Here is a 14934-nt window from a genome sequence, read left to right on the forward strand (position 1 = left end):
ATGCTACAATCAGTTGAAATCTGGTATATGCTAGTATTGTGAATAAAAAATATGTATTTTTTTTTTTTTAGAGAGAGAGTCTCCCTCTGTTGCCCAGGCTGGTGTGCAGTGGTATGATCTTGGCTCACTGCAACCTCTGCCTCCCGAGTTCAAGTGATTATCCTGCCTCAGCCTCTTGAGTTAGCTGGGATTACAGGCAAATGTCACCATGACTGACTAATTTTTGTATTTTTAGTAGAGACAGGGTTTCATCACATTGGCCAGGCTGGTCTTGAACTCCTGACCTCAGGTGATCCACCCGCCTCGGCCTCTGAAAGTTCTGGGATTACAGGCCTGAGCCACAACCCACAGCCATGAATTAAAAAATAAACATTAAAAAAAAACCTCTTAATTTTTTCCTTACATAAACCATCCTGGATTTTTCATTTTTGTTAAAAATTATTCATGGAATAGATAAAATTAATAGTGGGAGTGGTGGGATGGGCTATTTTGAAAGAATATTCAGCTAATAATCATAGGCAATTTACAAGAGACTTCCTCTAGGTCCCTCTATTTTACTTGCACTAATTTTGCTCCATCAATAAAATAAACAGCCATTAAGTGGCAAACGTGCATGGGGCAGTAGAAGTACAGTCACACATTGCTGAACTGTGGTGGGATAGGTTCTAACAATGTGTTGTTAGGTGATTTTGTCATTGTGTGAACATCACAGCGTGTGCTTAGACACAGCTAGATGCTGTAGCCTACCAGACACTAGGCTTTCAGAGCAGTAGAATAGGCCTGCCTATTGCTCCGAGGCGTTGAACATGGACAGCATGTTACTATATTGAATGCTGTAGGTAACAGTAACACAGTGGTAATAATTTGTGCATCTAAATATACATAAACAGAAAAGGTACAGTAATAATATAGTATAAAAGATTAAAAAAAGAATTTTTTTTAATACCCCTAGATATGAATAGAACTTGCAGTACTCTCAGTTGCTCTGGGTGAATCAGTGAGTGAACTGTGTATGAATGGGAAGGCCTAGGACATTATTGTACACTGCTGCAGACTTTATGTATACTTACACTTAGCCTACAATAAATTTCTTCTTCAGTAATAAATTAACCTTAGCGTAGCTTTTTTTCTTTCTTTTTTTTAAATTTGATTTGATTTGATTTGATTTTTTGAGACAGAGTCTCGCTCTGTCGCCCAGGCTGGAGTGCAGTGGCGCGATCTCAGCTCACTGCAGGCTCCACCTCCCAGGTTCACACCATTCTCCTGCCTCAGCCTCCCCAGGTAGCTGGGACTACAGGCCTCCCAAAGTACCGGGATTAGAAGTGTGAACCACCGCGCTGGGCCCATTGTTTTATTTATTGCCATTTAAACTTTTGTTGTTGTTGTTAAAATGTAAAGACAAACATGTAAATTAGCCTATCAATATCACTGTCTTCCATCTCCACATGTTGTCCTCTTGGAAGGTCTTCAGGGGCAACGTCATGCATGGAGCTGTCATCTCTGAGGATAACCATGCCTTCTTCTGAATACCTCCTGTAGGACTTGTCTCAGGCTATTTTGCAGTCCACTTTAAATATATATATGAGTATATGTTAAAATAATATAAAATGATGATAAATACATAAACCAGTTACATTGTCATTTGTTGTCATTATCAAGTATTATGTGCTGTGCATGACTGTGCATGCTATACTTTTGTACAACTGGAAGTACAGTAGGTTTGTTTACACCTGCGTCACCACAAACAAGTGAGTAATGCATTGTGCTGTGACGTTATGATGGCTAGGCTGTTACTAGGTGATAGAAATTTTTCAGCCCCATTATAATCTTATGGGACGACTGTGAATATGCTATCTGTTGTTGACCAAAATGTCATTATGTGATGTGTAACGGTACTGTAGAATTGTCCTGGCGGGGAGCGTTTGGTATGCTGGGAACGGAAACAGGTATCAGTGAGTTTGCAGCTAGTGGGATGAGGTTTGCTTTTCAGAGCAGTAGAATAGGCCAATATTGAAGTCAGTAGAAGATACAGGCAATGAAGGCACCCAAGCTAAAGAACAATATGCATATTGTTCTAGCTCGCAAAGGATTGCTGATATTTTCAGCCATAGCTGTGCTCACAGGTAGCAGTTGTGGTACTACACGAGGTGTTGGGATATCAATGAAGTGTATCCTTTTATCTTTTGAACCAAGAGGGAAATGGATGTTGGATCACCAGCCTCCATGTCTGCCATGTGACTGGTGAAGGTAGTCTGGGGAATTTGAGTGCAGGTTTGCAGTCCCAGCAGCCTGCCCACTCTCTTCCCTCTGGCTGAAGTGACGCACTCATCATGCAGAGAGTTTATGGACGACGTTGTGGATGAGTGAGTGAGGCGGGTACTGAAGAAGGTGGGAGCTGCAGTTCTCTGAGCAAAGAGAGGCATGTGGGGGAAGAAAATTGTTCCCCTGAAAGTATTATTATTTCAAAAAGTTAAGAATGTCAATGATTTATAACCAAGAGCTTATTTGTTCTTCAGCACCAATCTTTTCCACTTCATTTGATGAAATCCATGTACATTGATAGAACAATTTTAAGAGAAGTTGCTTTTATTAAGTCCAAAACATCGATCAAAAAGGAAGATAAATAATAAAATAATAATTTGGGGAAATTCTTGCAGAAACCTGTGAGAAACTTAAAATACTTTCAGAATAAACTGTAGCTGGTTTAAATCATTGATAACAATGCCCAGATAACTACAAATTCAGTTAGCTTTAATCTAAAATTAAGACTTCCTCTTCTCTCTGATTAGATCATGAAGAAACAGGCCTGTATGATTTTTAGAGGTGATTGGACTTTGATTATAACACAATCAGGGGGAAAGATAGAAGAGAGGAAACAAGAAAGAGGCATGGAATATCTGGAAGTGAAAAGGCTCAGAGGGAAATTTCACTGATACACATCTATAGAATGTGTATTAAACCAGACCATGTTAAAACAAAATAAACAAATTAAAAAACATATATGTCTTTGCCAACATACTTGTCCAAGGGCAAAGTGACTCTTGTTTTGGCCAAACCTTTTTTGGATTAAGAAGGCCTTCCTCGGCTGGACGCGGTGGCTCACACCTGTAATCCCAGCACTTTGGGAGGCTGATGCGGGCGGATCACTTGAGGTCAGGAGTTCAAGACCAGTCTGGCCAACATGGTGAAACCCCATCTCTACTAAAAATACAAAAATTAGGTGGATGTGGGGGCACATGCCAATAATCTCAGCTACTAGAGAGGCTGAGGCAGAAGAATCACTTGAACCCAGGAGATGAAGGTTGCAGTGAGCCGAGGTCACACCACTGCATTCCAGCCTGGGCAACAGAGCGAGACTCTGTCTAAAAGAAAAAAAAAAAAGGCTTTCTCTTTTTATGTCTGCAAACCCTAGGACAGTAAGGGGCAAGAATAAGAACCCCTGCCGCAATATGTACAGTCCAGTGAAAAGATGGGGGATAAGTGTACCTTATAAATACGTGGTAGCATCATTAGCTCTGAGTTGGTTGGAATCCTGCTTGTTACATACGTGTTTCATGTTTCATTGGGGGCCTAAGTTCTGTTGCCCTTTAAGACTCCTGAAAAACTTTTTTCCTTATAGTCCCTGCTAAGTCATAATCTAGCCAGCTTCTCACTTCATTCAGTGCTACATGCCTTTCTCACCTACACCACTCCAAAACGTTGAGATTTTCTCCAGTGGTCAAGATAGCCCAGATTGATGATACATATTCATGGGCAGTACGTTATATAAAAGCAATAGAAATAAATACAATGTGAACTTTTTATAATTTTAACCGTAATCCGATGTTATTTGTACCTTTCCCTTTCTGAAAAGTAAATGTGGGCGATTGAGTTAAGTTTTAGTTGGGGATTTAGAGTACTATAGTACACACCGAAATGTGATGTGTTATTCATAAAGCTTAATTTTGAGAACTAAATAGTAATATTTCTATGATGATGATGGTATCTGGGCATTCACTAGAAATCTAATAAACTTCTTATCTCATTTAATAAGCATAGTTGAGTTCCAGTCATAATTATCAAGATAATAAAGCCAGCTGAGATAACTATGAATCTTTATATGATAATAAATGTTATTCAAATAGATTTACATGCCTTGAATTGAAATGAGTGCTACCATCTCAACAGCTAGAAACATATTTTGCTGCCTGAAACTGCCTCTAATCTGAGCTACGGCAAACTTTCCTCCATGCAACAGCCAGATTATTTTTAGTAAAGGAAGCTTGAACAGATGAAGATAATCATATGGTTCTCCTAAATTAAATCTGTTAAGAGTGCGTTAATGTGAATCACCAGATCTGTAAGGCTTTATTGTCTCCATTGTTTAAATTCTATGAAACGGAACAACAACAAAAATCACTGCTATTTAAATTCTGCTATCCCTGTGATGTACCTACAGCAAGGCTGTCAACACATAGTAATATAATTGAAGGCATCTTGTGGTTCAGGAATAGTTTGGTGACTGGAAGTTGTAAAAGGGGAAACACGTCGTTGGCATTTCATGCGTTTAACATGGGTGCACCCTGCATGGAGGGACTCGGTAAATAATGGTGGTGATCGACTGTGTCAAAACCCAGCGGAGCTGCATGTTCGTGGAGGAAGTCACTTCACTTACACTAATGAGAAATATTCTTAAGTGATGTGACTTTTTTTTCTCGTGATAACTTTCTCAGAGTGGGTAAATTCTGGTGTTGAGATTAGATCATGAAATGCTTGCTTTTTATGATACCAAATCCGTTTTCGTGTTGGAAGTGAATTATCTACAATATTGTTTTAAAAGCTGTAGAAGGCTGAGGGCAGGGCATCAAGCCTGTAATCCCAGCACTTTGGGAGGCCAAGGCAGGCAGACAGCTTGAGCCCAGGCGTTCCACACCAGCCTGGCCAACATTCCGAAACCTTGTCTACACAAAAAATATAAAAATTAGCCGGGTGTGGTGGAGCACGCCTGGAGTCCAGCTACTCAGGGGGCTGAAGTGGGAGGATCGCTTGAGTCCGGGAAGTTTTGGCTGCAGTAAGCCATATCGCGCAACTGCACCCCAGCCTGGGCGACAGAGCGAGACCCTGTCTCGGAAAACACACAAACAAAACAAAACAAAACATAACAAAACAGGAAACCCAAAGCTATAGAGGTAGTACTTGGGAAAACTTTCAATACCAGCTGAGATGTTCAAGTTAGGCCACCATTGAGTTAACTCGGCAGTACTGAGTGATCAATACAGGAATAGACACTTGCTCTGGTTAACGCTGAGGCCAACAGCAGCGGCAGCATTGTTTTAAGTTCACTTTTACTTCAAAGTGGCCCCAGGTTTGGGGTTGTTATAAAGTGCGGTAAGCGTGAGTCCACTTCTCTCTCCTATCAGATGGTTTCAAGACTACCCCTTGCTCCATTCATTCATTTACTAATGCCTGTGTGACCTGTTTGCTATAGCTTCAATGGATTTTCACATTATTAGCTCATTTGTTATCTTATTTGACCCTGAGCTGTACCCACATTTTACAGATAAGATAGTGAGTCATGAAGATGTTAAATCAATGAGGTGAAGCTCAAGTGAGATTACATCCTGAATATAGATCTTCTGAGTCTTTCTCTACTGAGTTCTTTCCATGATCACATTGTTCTCCTACTGTGGTTATTCAGTGTATGCACTAATATTCACTCTGTGTGTAGTATTTTGCTAACTGCTTTATCTCATTTAACGATCAGTTCTGTTTGTTAGGTGCAATTGTTATTTCCACATTATATATCATAACATTGGTGTTCAGAAACACCCCCATCCTTACCTGGCTAGTAGTGACCATTAGATTCGAAACCCAGTCATTCTGATACCAAGACACAAAACCACTGTTGATCATGTTGACATCCTCATTGCTGTGACATCAGGAACTTGTATACATTACATTCACATCTCCGTCATAATTGAATTTTGTTATCAAGACTAGTGGTATGGATGGAGATATTTAGGGAATTGCACTAATAAATATGGACTATTTATGGATTAATTGTCAGTATCTGAGAAATCATCTTGTTTGGGATCTATATTCCAAGAGTCATTCTCATGGCTGGTGGAATTTGCTCCTGTTCTCCATGCTCACAATACTTCTTCTTCCTGCAAAACCTTCTGATGCTCCTCATTCCTCTGCTCTCAGCTTAAAACACAGCTCCCTCAGAAGTCGAAGTCTCTCATCCCTCCAATTTATGCTCAAAGAATCTAAGTATTAATTGCCTGTTTAATTTTTTTTTTTTTTTTTTGAGATGGAGTCTCACCCTCTTGCCCAGGCTGGAGTGCAGTGGCACGATCTCGGCTCACTGCAAGCTCTGCCTTCTGGGTTCAAGCGATTCCACTACCTGAGCCTCCCAAGTAGCTGGGATTACAGGCATGAGCCACCACGCCCAGCCTGTTTAATCACTTTTATCCTCCTGACGTTCAAAGTCTTTTTCAGTATTCCATCTCCACAATCCTGCAAAATGTGTGTCACTTATTAGATGCTGATTATTTGTTGAAGGAATTAATAAATCAGTGACTTGAAATTAGAAACAATTAATGCTCTTTCAGAACTTTATGATAGTATTTGGTAGTGATTTCAAACACTAGGAAGAATGAAGGGTGTCTTTGAGAAACTAGAGTAATTAAGTAAAATAGGTTGACTGTGGTGGTTCAAGCCTGTAATCCTAGTACTTTGGGAGGCTGAGGTAGGCGGATCACTTGAAGTCAGGAGTTAAAGACCAGGCTTGCCAGCATGGTAAAACCCCATCTCTACTGAAAAAATACAAAAATTATTTTTTTGTGTGGATTTTATTTTTTTGTATGTATGTATACAGTTGTATGTATTATTTTTTATATGGATGTAGTGCCATGTGCCTGTAATCCCAGCTACTTGGAGGCTGAGGCGTGAGAATTGCTTGAAACTGGGAGACAGAGGTTGCAATTTGCCAAGATCGTGCCACTGCACTCCCACCTGGGCAAGAGCTCGAGACTCCATCTCAAAAAAAAAAAGAACAGAAAAGAAAAGAAAAAGAAAAAGAAATTCAGTAAAATAATTGGAAGCCACTGATAAGTTCACAGATACTGTCTTCCCATGCCCATGTGCTGATGGAAATTCAAGAGGGATCCTAATGACTATGGGAGAACCAGCAGAATTAGTGCTGTTGTATTGCTTATGTGTCTGTAAACTATATTCCATGAGATACACTACTGTTTCATGTTATTTAAATTATCTAAAGGCCTTTAATAAAGAATATATTACTGAGGTATTTTGAATAACAATAAAGGAAAATCAAAATGGGCCACATTGTCAGAAAGTGGGGAAAATGCTGGGAATAGAGTGACAAGAGATGAGGCTAAGAAGACCTGATCCACTAGGAAGGTGTTTGGTGCTCTCTGTGCCCCCATTTCAGAGGTATGAGGAGGAGCTGGTACCATTCCTTCTGAAGCTATTCCAATCAATAGAAAAAGAGGGAATCCTCCCTAACTCATTTTATGAGGCCAACATCATCCTGATACCAAAGCCTGGCAGAGACACAACAAAAAAAGATAATTTTAGACCAATATCCCTGATGAACATCGATGCAAAAATCCTCGATAAAATACCGGCAACCCAAATCCAGCAGCACATCAAAAAGCTTATCCACCATGATCAAGTGGGCTTCATCCCTGGGATGCAAGGCTGGTTCAACATACGCAAATCAATAAACGTAATCCAGCATATAAACAGAACCAAAGACAAAAACCACATTATTATCTCAATAGATACAGGAAAGGCCTTTGACAATATTCAACAGTCCTTCATGCTAAAAACTCTCAATAAATTCGGTATTGATGGAATGTGTCTCAAAATAATGAGAGCTATTTATGACAAACCCACAGCCAATATCATACTGAATGGGCAAAAACTGGAAGCATTCCCTTTGAAAACTGGCATAAGACAGGGATGCCCTCTCTCACCACTCCTATTCAACATAGTGTTGGAAGTTCTGGCTAGGGCAATCAGGCCAGAGAAAGAAATCAAGGGTATTCAGTTAGGAAAAGAAGAAGTCAAATTGTCCCTGTTTGCAGATGACATGATTGTATATTTGGAAAACCCCATTGTCTCAGCCCAAAATCTCCTTAAGCTGATGAGCAACTTCAGCAAAGTCTCAGGATACAAATTTAATGTGGAAAAAATCACAAGCATTCTTTTACACCAATAACAGACAAACAGAGAGCCAAGTCATGAATGAACTCCCATTCTCAACTGCTTCAAAGAAAATAAAATATCTAGGAATCCACCTTACAAAGGATATGAAGGATCTCTTCAAGGAGAACTACAAACCACTGCTCAGTGAAATAAAAGAGGACACAAACAAATGAAAGAACATACCATGTTCATGGATAGGAAGACTCAGTATTGTGAAAATGGCCATACTGCTCAAAATTTATAGATTAAATGCCATCCCCATTCAGCTACCAATGACTTTCTTCACAGAATTGGAAAAAACTGCTTTAAAGTTCATATGGAACCAAAAGAGAGCCCGCATTGCCAAGACAATCTTAAGCCAAAAGAACAAAGCTGGAGGCATCACGCTGACTTCAAACTATACTACAAGGCTACAGTAACCAAAACAGCATGGTACTGGTACCAAAACAGAGATATAGACCAATGGAATAGAACAGAACCCTCAGAAATAACACTACACATCTCCAGCCATCAGATCTTTGAGAAACCTGAGAAAAACAAGCAATAGGGAAAGGATTCCCTATTTAATAAATGGTGCTGGGAAAATTGGCTAGCCGTAAGTAGAAAGCTGAAATTGGATCCTTTCCTTACTCCTTATATGAAAATTAATTCAAGATGGATTAGAGACTTAAATGTTAGTCCTAAAACCATAAAAACCCTAGAAGAAAACCTAGGTAATACCATTCAGGACATAGGCATGGACAAGGACTTCATGTCTAAAACACCAAAAGCAACAGCAACAAAAGTCAAAATTGAGAAATGGGATCTAATTAAACTAAAGAGCTTCTGCACAGCAAAAGAAACTACCATCAGAGTGAACAGGCAACCTACAGAATGGGAGAAAACTTTTTCAATCTACTCGTATGACAAAGGGCTAATATTCAGAACCTACAAAGAACTCAATAAAATTTACAAGAAAAAAGCAAACAACCCCATCAAAAAGTGGGCAAAGGATATGAACAGACACTTCTCAAAAGAAGATATTTATACAGCCAACAGACACATGAAAAATTGCTCATCATCACTGGCCATCAGAGAAATGCAAATCAAAACCACAATGAGATACTATCTCACACCAGTTAGAATGGCAGTCATTAAGAGGTCAGGAAACAACAGGTGCTGGAGAGGATGTGGAGAAATAGGAACACTTTTACACTGTTGGTGGGACTGTAAACTAGTTCAGCCATTGTTGGAAACAATGTGGCAATTCCTCAAGGATCTAGAACTAGAAATGCCATTTGACCCAGCAATCCCATTACTGGGTATATACCCAAAGGATTACAAATCATGCTGCTATAAAGACACATTCACACATATGTTTATCACAATAGCAAAGACTTGGAATCAACCCAAATGTCCATCAGTGACAGACTGGATTAAGAAAATGTGGCACATATACACCCTGGAATACTATGCAGCCATAAAGAAGGATGAGTTCGTGTCCTTTATAGGGACATGGATGCAGCTGGAAACCATCATTCTGAGCAAACTATCACAAGAACAGAAAACCAAACATCGCATGTTCTCACTCATAGGTGGGAACTGAACGATGAGATCACTTGGACTCAGGAAGGGGAACATCACACACCAGGGCCTATTGTGGGGAGTGGGGAGCGGGGAGGGATAGCATTAGGAGATATGCCTAATGTAAATGACGAGTTAATGGGTGCAGCACACCAACATGGCACATGTATACATATGTAACAAATCTGCACATTGTGCACATGTACCTGGAACTTAATAGAAGTATAGTAAAATAAATAAATAAAAGTAGGTTATAAGCAAAGAGGCCAAAGGTATGTAAAGATATTGATATATATTCCAAAAATGTATGTCCATACAGATTTCTTGTAGCAAAATCTTAACTTGGTGCCTCTTTTCATAATTAGTAAATTTAGTTACTATTTTCCTACCCACCAGATAGGAAAGTGTCCACCATCCTGGCATGATGGTGATGTCTGTCTGACATCTGCCTCTGAAGGACAGAGATATAGTTAGCAAGGATATCACTGTATTTCATGGTAAAAACAGTAAATAAAAAAAGCTTATTTATTTGACCTGTATTTTTTAAAAACTGTGTCTGAAAAGTAAACAAAACAACAAATACTTCTATGATAAATTGACTTTGTTACTTTGTAAACTTGTAGCCTTGGACATATCTCTTAGCATCTCCAAACCTTAGTCTCTCCATCTGTAAAACAGGCTGTGGTACCGCCTGCCTTGCTTTGTTTCTGGGTCACCAGAGATAAGGTACATATGGTATTAACTGTGGCTTCTGGCAAGTGGCATGTATTCATTATACAATTGCTCTTTTTAGAAAGCTAAGTCATCATGTGCATGTCACATGTGATCTGCTGAAATAAGGATGGACTCTAGAACACATTTGGTAAAGATTTTCATCAAAATGATCAATGATTTCTTAAAAGTTAGGGTTTCCTGGTCAACTTCTGTAATTGTAAAAACTCATGAACTTATAAATAAGGTTTTATTCCCTGATATATTATAAGTAATATTTTACTTTTGTCTTCCAATCTACTTGTTTATCTTCCTATGTCAACATCCTCATGTATGTGAAAGAAAATTCTTGTTGGTTTTTAGATCATAGAATATTGCTACTGTTTTGTGTGTTCCATTGATTTTTCTATGAAAACAGTTAATTTAATTGTAATAATAGTGACCATTGGGTTTGACAGTGAACATCTTAAAAATTCAAAGTAACAGTGACGTATGTAATGTGACAGTTCAGTTTTTCTCTCATGTGAAAATTTAGATCGGTGGTTCAAGGCTGCTATGGCACTTCATGGTGACAGGAACCCAGACTCTTTCGATATTGTTGCTCTGCTGTGTATAACCTAAACTTGTGGTTCGAGATGCACTATGTATATTGCAAACAGGAGAGGAAAAAAAGTGGATGATGAAAAGGACAAGTAGAAGTTTCCACAGGACACTTCTGTTGTTCTGTAAATATGACGTATTGTTGTGTAACTCAGTAGATCTCTTTTCATTTCTGAGTCTGTGCTATTGTGTGATACCCCATGGTTTATTCTAGTCACTGTCAAAGGACATTTGCTTGTCTCCAGGTTTGGGTTAACATGAGTAAGGCTGTGATGTTAGATTCTTATACGAGTCTATGTTGCTGTATGTGTGCATATATTCTCATTTTTCTTAGACCAACACCTTGGAGTGACAGTGCTGAGTCATAGTTTAACTATATGTTTAACATAATAAGAAATTCCAGGGCTGGGCGCTGTGGCTCTAACCTGTAATCCCAACTATGAGAGGCCGAGGCAGGCGGATCTTTTGACGTCAGGAGTTCCAGACCAGCCTGGCCAATGTGGTGAGACCCCGTGTCTACTAAAAATTCAAAAATTAGCCGAGTGCAGTGGTGCATTCCTGCAATCCTAGCTACTTGGAAGGCTGAGGCAGGAGAATCACTTGAACCCAGGAGGCAGAATTTGCAGTGAGCGGAGATCTCGCCACTGCACTCCAGCCTGGGCGACTGAGTGAAACTCTGTATCAAAAAAAAAAAAAAAAAAAAAAAGAAAGAAAGAAAGAAAATCCAAAACCACTTTCAAATTAGTTGTTTTACATTTCCACCAATTACATGTGAGAGTGTTTGTTAATCTTTATCCTCACTGACATTTAGTATTATGATAGTGGCTAAGATGTGAAGTCAAGTGAAATTGTATCTTGTGATTTTAACTTGCATTTTCCTGATTATTAATGATGTTGACCATCGTTTTATATAATTATTGGCAACTTATACGTCTTGTTTTGTGAATAGCCTGTTCAAATTTTTTGCGTATTTTTATGTGTTTGTGTCTATATTATTAATGTGTTGTTTATATTAGCTCTGAGATTATTTGACAATTATATGTATTATTAATATTTCCCAAGTCTGTGGCTTGTATATTCATATTTTAGTGTTTTTGATGAGCTTTAATATTCATTGAAATTCAATTTATACATTTCTTTATGTGGGGTTAGAGTCTTCTGTGTCCTTACAAGGAAGTTCTACCTGTTCCAAGGTTATAAAGATGTTCCCTTTTTTTTTCTGTATGGAGTGAGATATTTATATTCACCTTTTCAAGCAACATTTGCTACAGAGATTCTCTGTCTCTTATTGAGTTTCCTTGTCAACTTCTCAGTTCATTTTTTTCCTCACTCACTTTATTGAGAATAATTTTTGTAAATAGACTTCCTCCATTTGAAGGGTACAATTTGAGGAGTTCTGACAAGTACATAACAACATAAAGCCACCAGCACAGTCATGATAAAAAACATTTCCATAGCCCCTCTATTTGTCTGCCAGGACTGCCATGACAAAATACCCCAGACTGGAAAGCGTAAACAATAGAAATGCAATCATTGACACTGATATTTCATTTTAAGTGATCTTCTCTAATTTAAAAGAAGTGTTGCTGTTATTTGAATTTTTATTTCTTTGATGCCTAGGAAAGTTTGCTGAGCACCCCCTCAATGCCAGGCCCTTCTGTAGGTGTTAGGATGCCTCAGGGAACAGAGTAGACCAAGTTGGCTTTTGTATAGCTGTGGTCAGTAGGGACAGACAGCCCTTGCTCTGTGCTGGGCCACTGCATTAGTGAGGTTGGGCGGGACGGTGGTGATAATTATTATGAAGAAAAGGAAGCCCGGAAGGGCAGACAGAGAAGTGGAGCAAAGTCAGGGATGGCCTTTCTAGTAAGGCAGCATTTAACCTCAGCCCTAGGGGAAGGCTACAAGTGGAAAATGAACATATTTGGAGCAAAACGTCAAATATAATCTTTGTATATTGATGAATATAGTTTTGACCTAGCAGATCCGTTGAAAGAGTCAGGAGGAACCCCAGAGTCTGCAGACCACACTTTGAAAATTGGACCCCACGAATTTCACTATTATGTTGTAATACAAGTGGACATAGTTTAGAAAATGGCTTAAGGAGAACATTTCTATTATAACTCATATAAGAATATCTTGTTGTTTTTTCCCAAAGGGTCCATCGTGCTGGGATGATGTTTTAATTCCAAACCGGATGAGCGGTGAATGCCAATCCCCACACTGCCCTGGGACTACTGCAGTAAGTACCTGGTCGCATTCATTCCTCTTATTGCGAGAAAATGATGGCATCTTCACTGTTTGCTAGGAAATTAGAGACAAAAATGTCAACTGACTTGTTCTTCCATCTAATAATGTTTACCAAAATTGTTATGATAGTCAAATATGTTAATTACATTCACCAAAAATCCAGCCTGTGACCCTGCCTTCCAGGGTCGCTTTCCTAGTGACTTAACAATTTTGGGGACCGTGTAGAAATGTGTCAATTTTAACTCCTTACAAAGTTACATCCATAGAAAGAAAAGGAAACGCAAGAGAAGGAGAGCCAGTTCAGAGCTTCCAAAAGAAAAATAACAAAAGTATAAGATTCACCTTTTTTCCTGATCCAGTGATATTTTATATTTATATTCCCCATAATTAAAAATTGATTTTTTTTTCTGCTTTATCTCCTTCTACCTTTCTTTAGTAGTTTCTGACATAGTGGACTATTACAAAATATAGTATGAGTGGTCGGCTCTGAAATCGAATTATCATCCTCTGTTCTTTGTTATCCTTTCTCTCTTTGCAAGTATATGCCGTATGTTTCATAGACAGCAGATATTTCCTGAAAGAATCCCTAAGTTCTGAATTTATTTGTTTGTTTGTTTATTTATTTATTTATTTTTATTTTTATTTTTTTTTGAGTCAGAGTCTCACTTTGTTGCCCAGGCTGGAGTGCAGTGGCGCAATCTAGGCTCACTGCAAGCCGTGCTTCCCGGGTTCACGCCATTCTCCTGCCTCAGCCTCCGGAGTAGCTGGGACTATAGGCGCCCACCAGCACACCTAGCTAATTTTCTTTTTGTATTTTAAGTAGAGATGGGGTTTCACCGTGTTAGCCAGGATGGTCTCGATCTCCTGACCTCACGATCTGCCCGCCTCGGCCTCCCAAAGTGCTGGGATTACAGGCATGAGCCACCACACCCGGCCGCTCTGAAATTATTTTTAAGATAATTTTGTTATTATGGTCATGTTTAACATGTATATTGTTGTATAAAAAAAACCTCAAAACTCGCTGGCTCCATCGTAATCTGACTGTATACATTTCCTGAGTTGTAAATACTGTTATGGTGCCAACACAAATGTCAGCGTTAGTTCCCAAACTGTCAGAGCCAGCTGGCCATTCATATCTTCTCTAAGGAACAGAGTCTGTCAACAGCAACAGGTACCGTGTTTGAGCGAGAATCATTAAAGGAGCTTTCTCTCGCCAATCTGCTGGCTGATCGGAAGGATACCAAGACAGCAGTGGGCAACAATAAACAGTCACTCTCCACCAGACTAGGGCTAGGGGCTGTGAACAGATTTTTGTCCATCCAAATCCTGAAGAAAGAAATCCTGAAGAAAAATAATGACTTGTATGTCACTCACAGATTTTTGAGACATCACATAGTCTTGCCAGTTTCCCACTGGGATGAAATTAAAGCGCATATTTCCTAGGGCGGCATTCTTAAGTATAATTACATACCTTTACATGTATACAAATGTAATATGTTTATATTATAGCATACATAATATGTAGATATAATTACATCTAATAGTGTAATTATATATACATCTGTGTTTCCTCAGATACATATGTGTGATACATATATA

The 14934-nt window shown here is 39.0% G+C and overlaps 1 protein-coding gene across 2 annotated transcripts in view; it reads left to right on the forward strand.

The window, feature by feature from the left end:
• Positions 1-14934, forward strand: part of PRKN (parkin RBR E3 ubiquitin protein ligase) — a 1373216-nt gene that overhangs the window by 657141 nt on the left and 701141 nt on the right. For both annotated transcript variants that reach the window (XM_015137330.3, XM_015137331.3), the window contains exon 5: positions 13244-13327. In XM_015137330.3, coding sequence (XP_014992816.3) covers positions 13244-13327 — 84 coding nt within the window. The remainder of the gene's footprint in view (positions 1-13243; positions 13328-14934) is intronic.

The sequence above is a fragment of the Macaca mulatta genome, chromosome 4, assembly GCF_049350105.2.
Source record: "Macaca mulatta isolate MMU2019108-1 chromosome 4, T2T-MMU8v2.0, whole genome shotgun sequence".
NCBI classification, from domain to species: Eukaryota; Metazoa; Chordata; class Mammalia; order Primates; family Cercopithecidae; genus Macaca; species Macaca mulatta.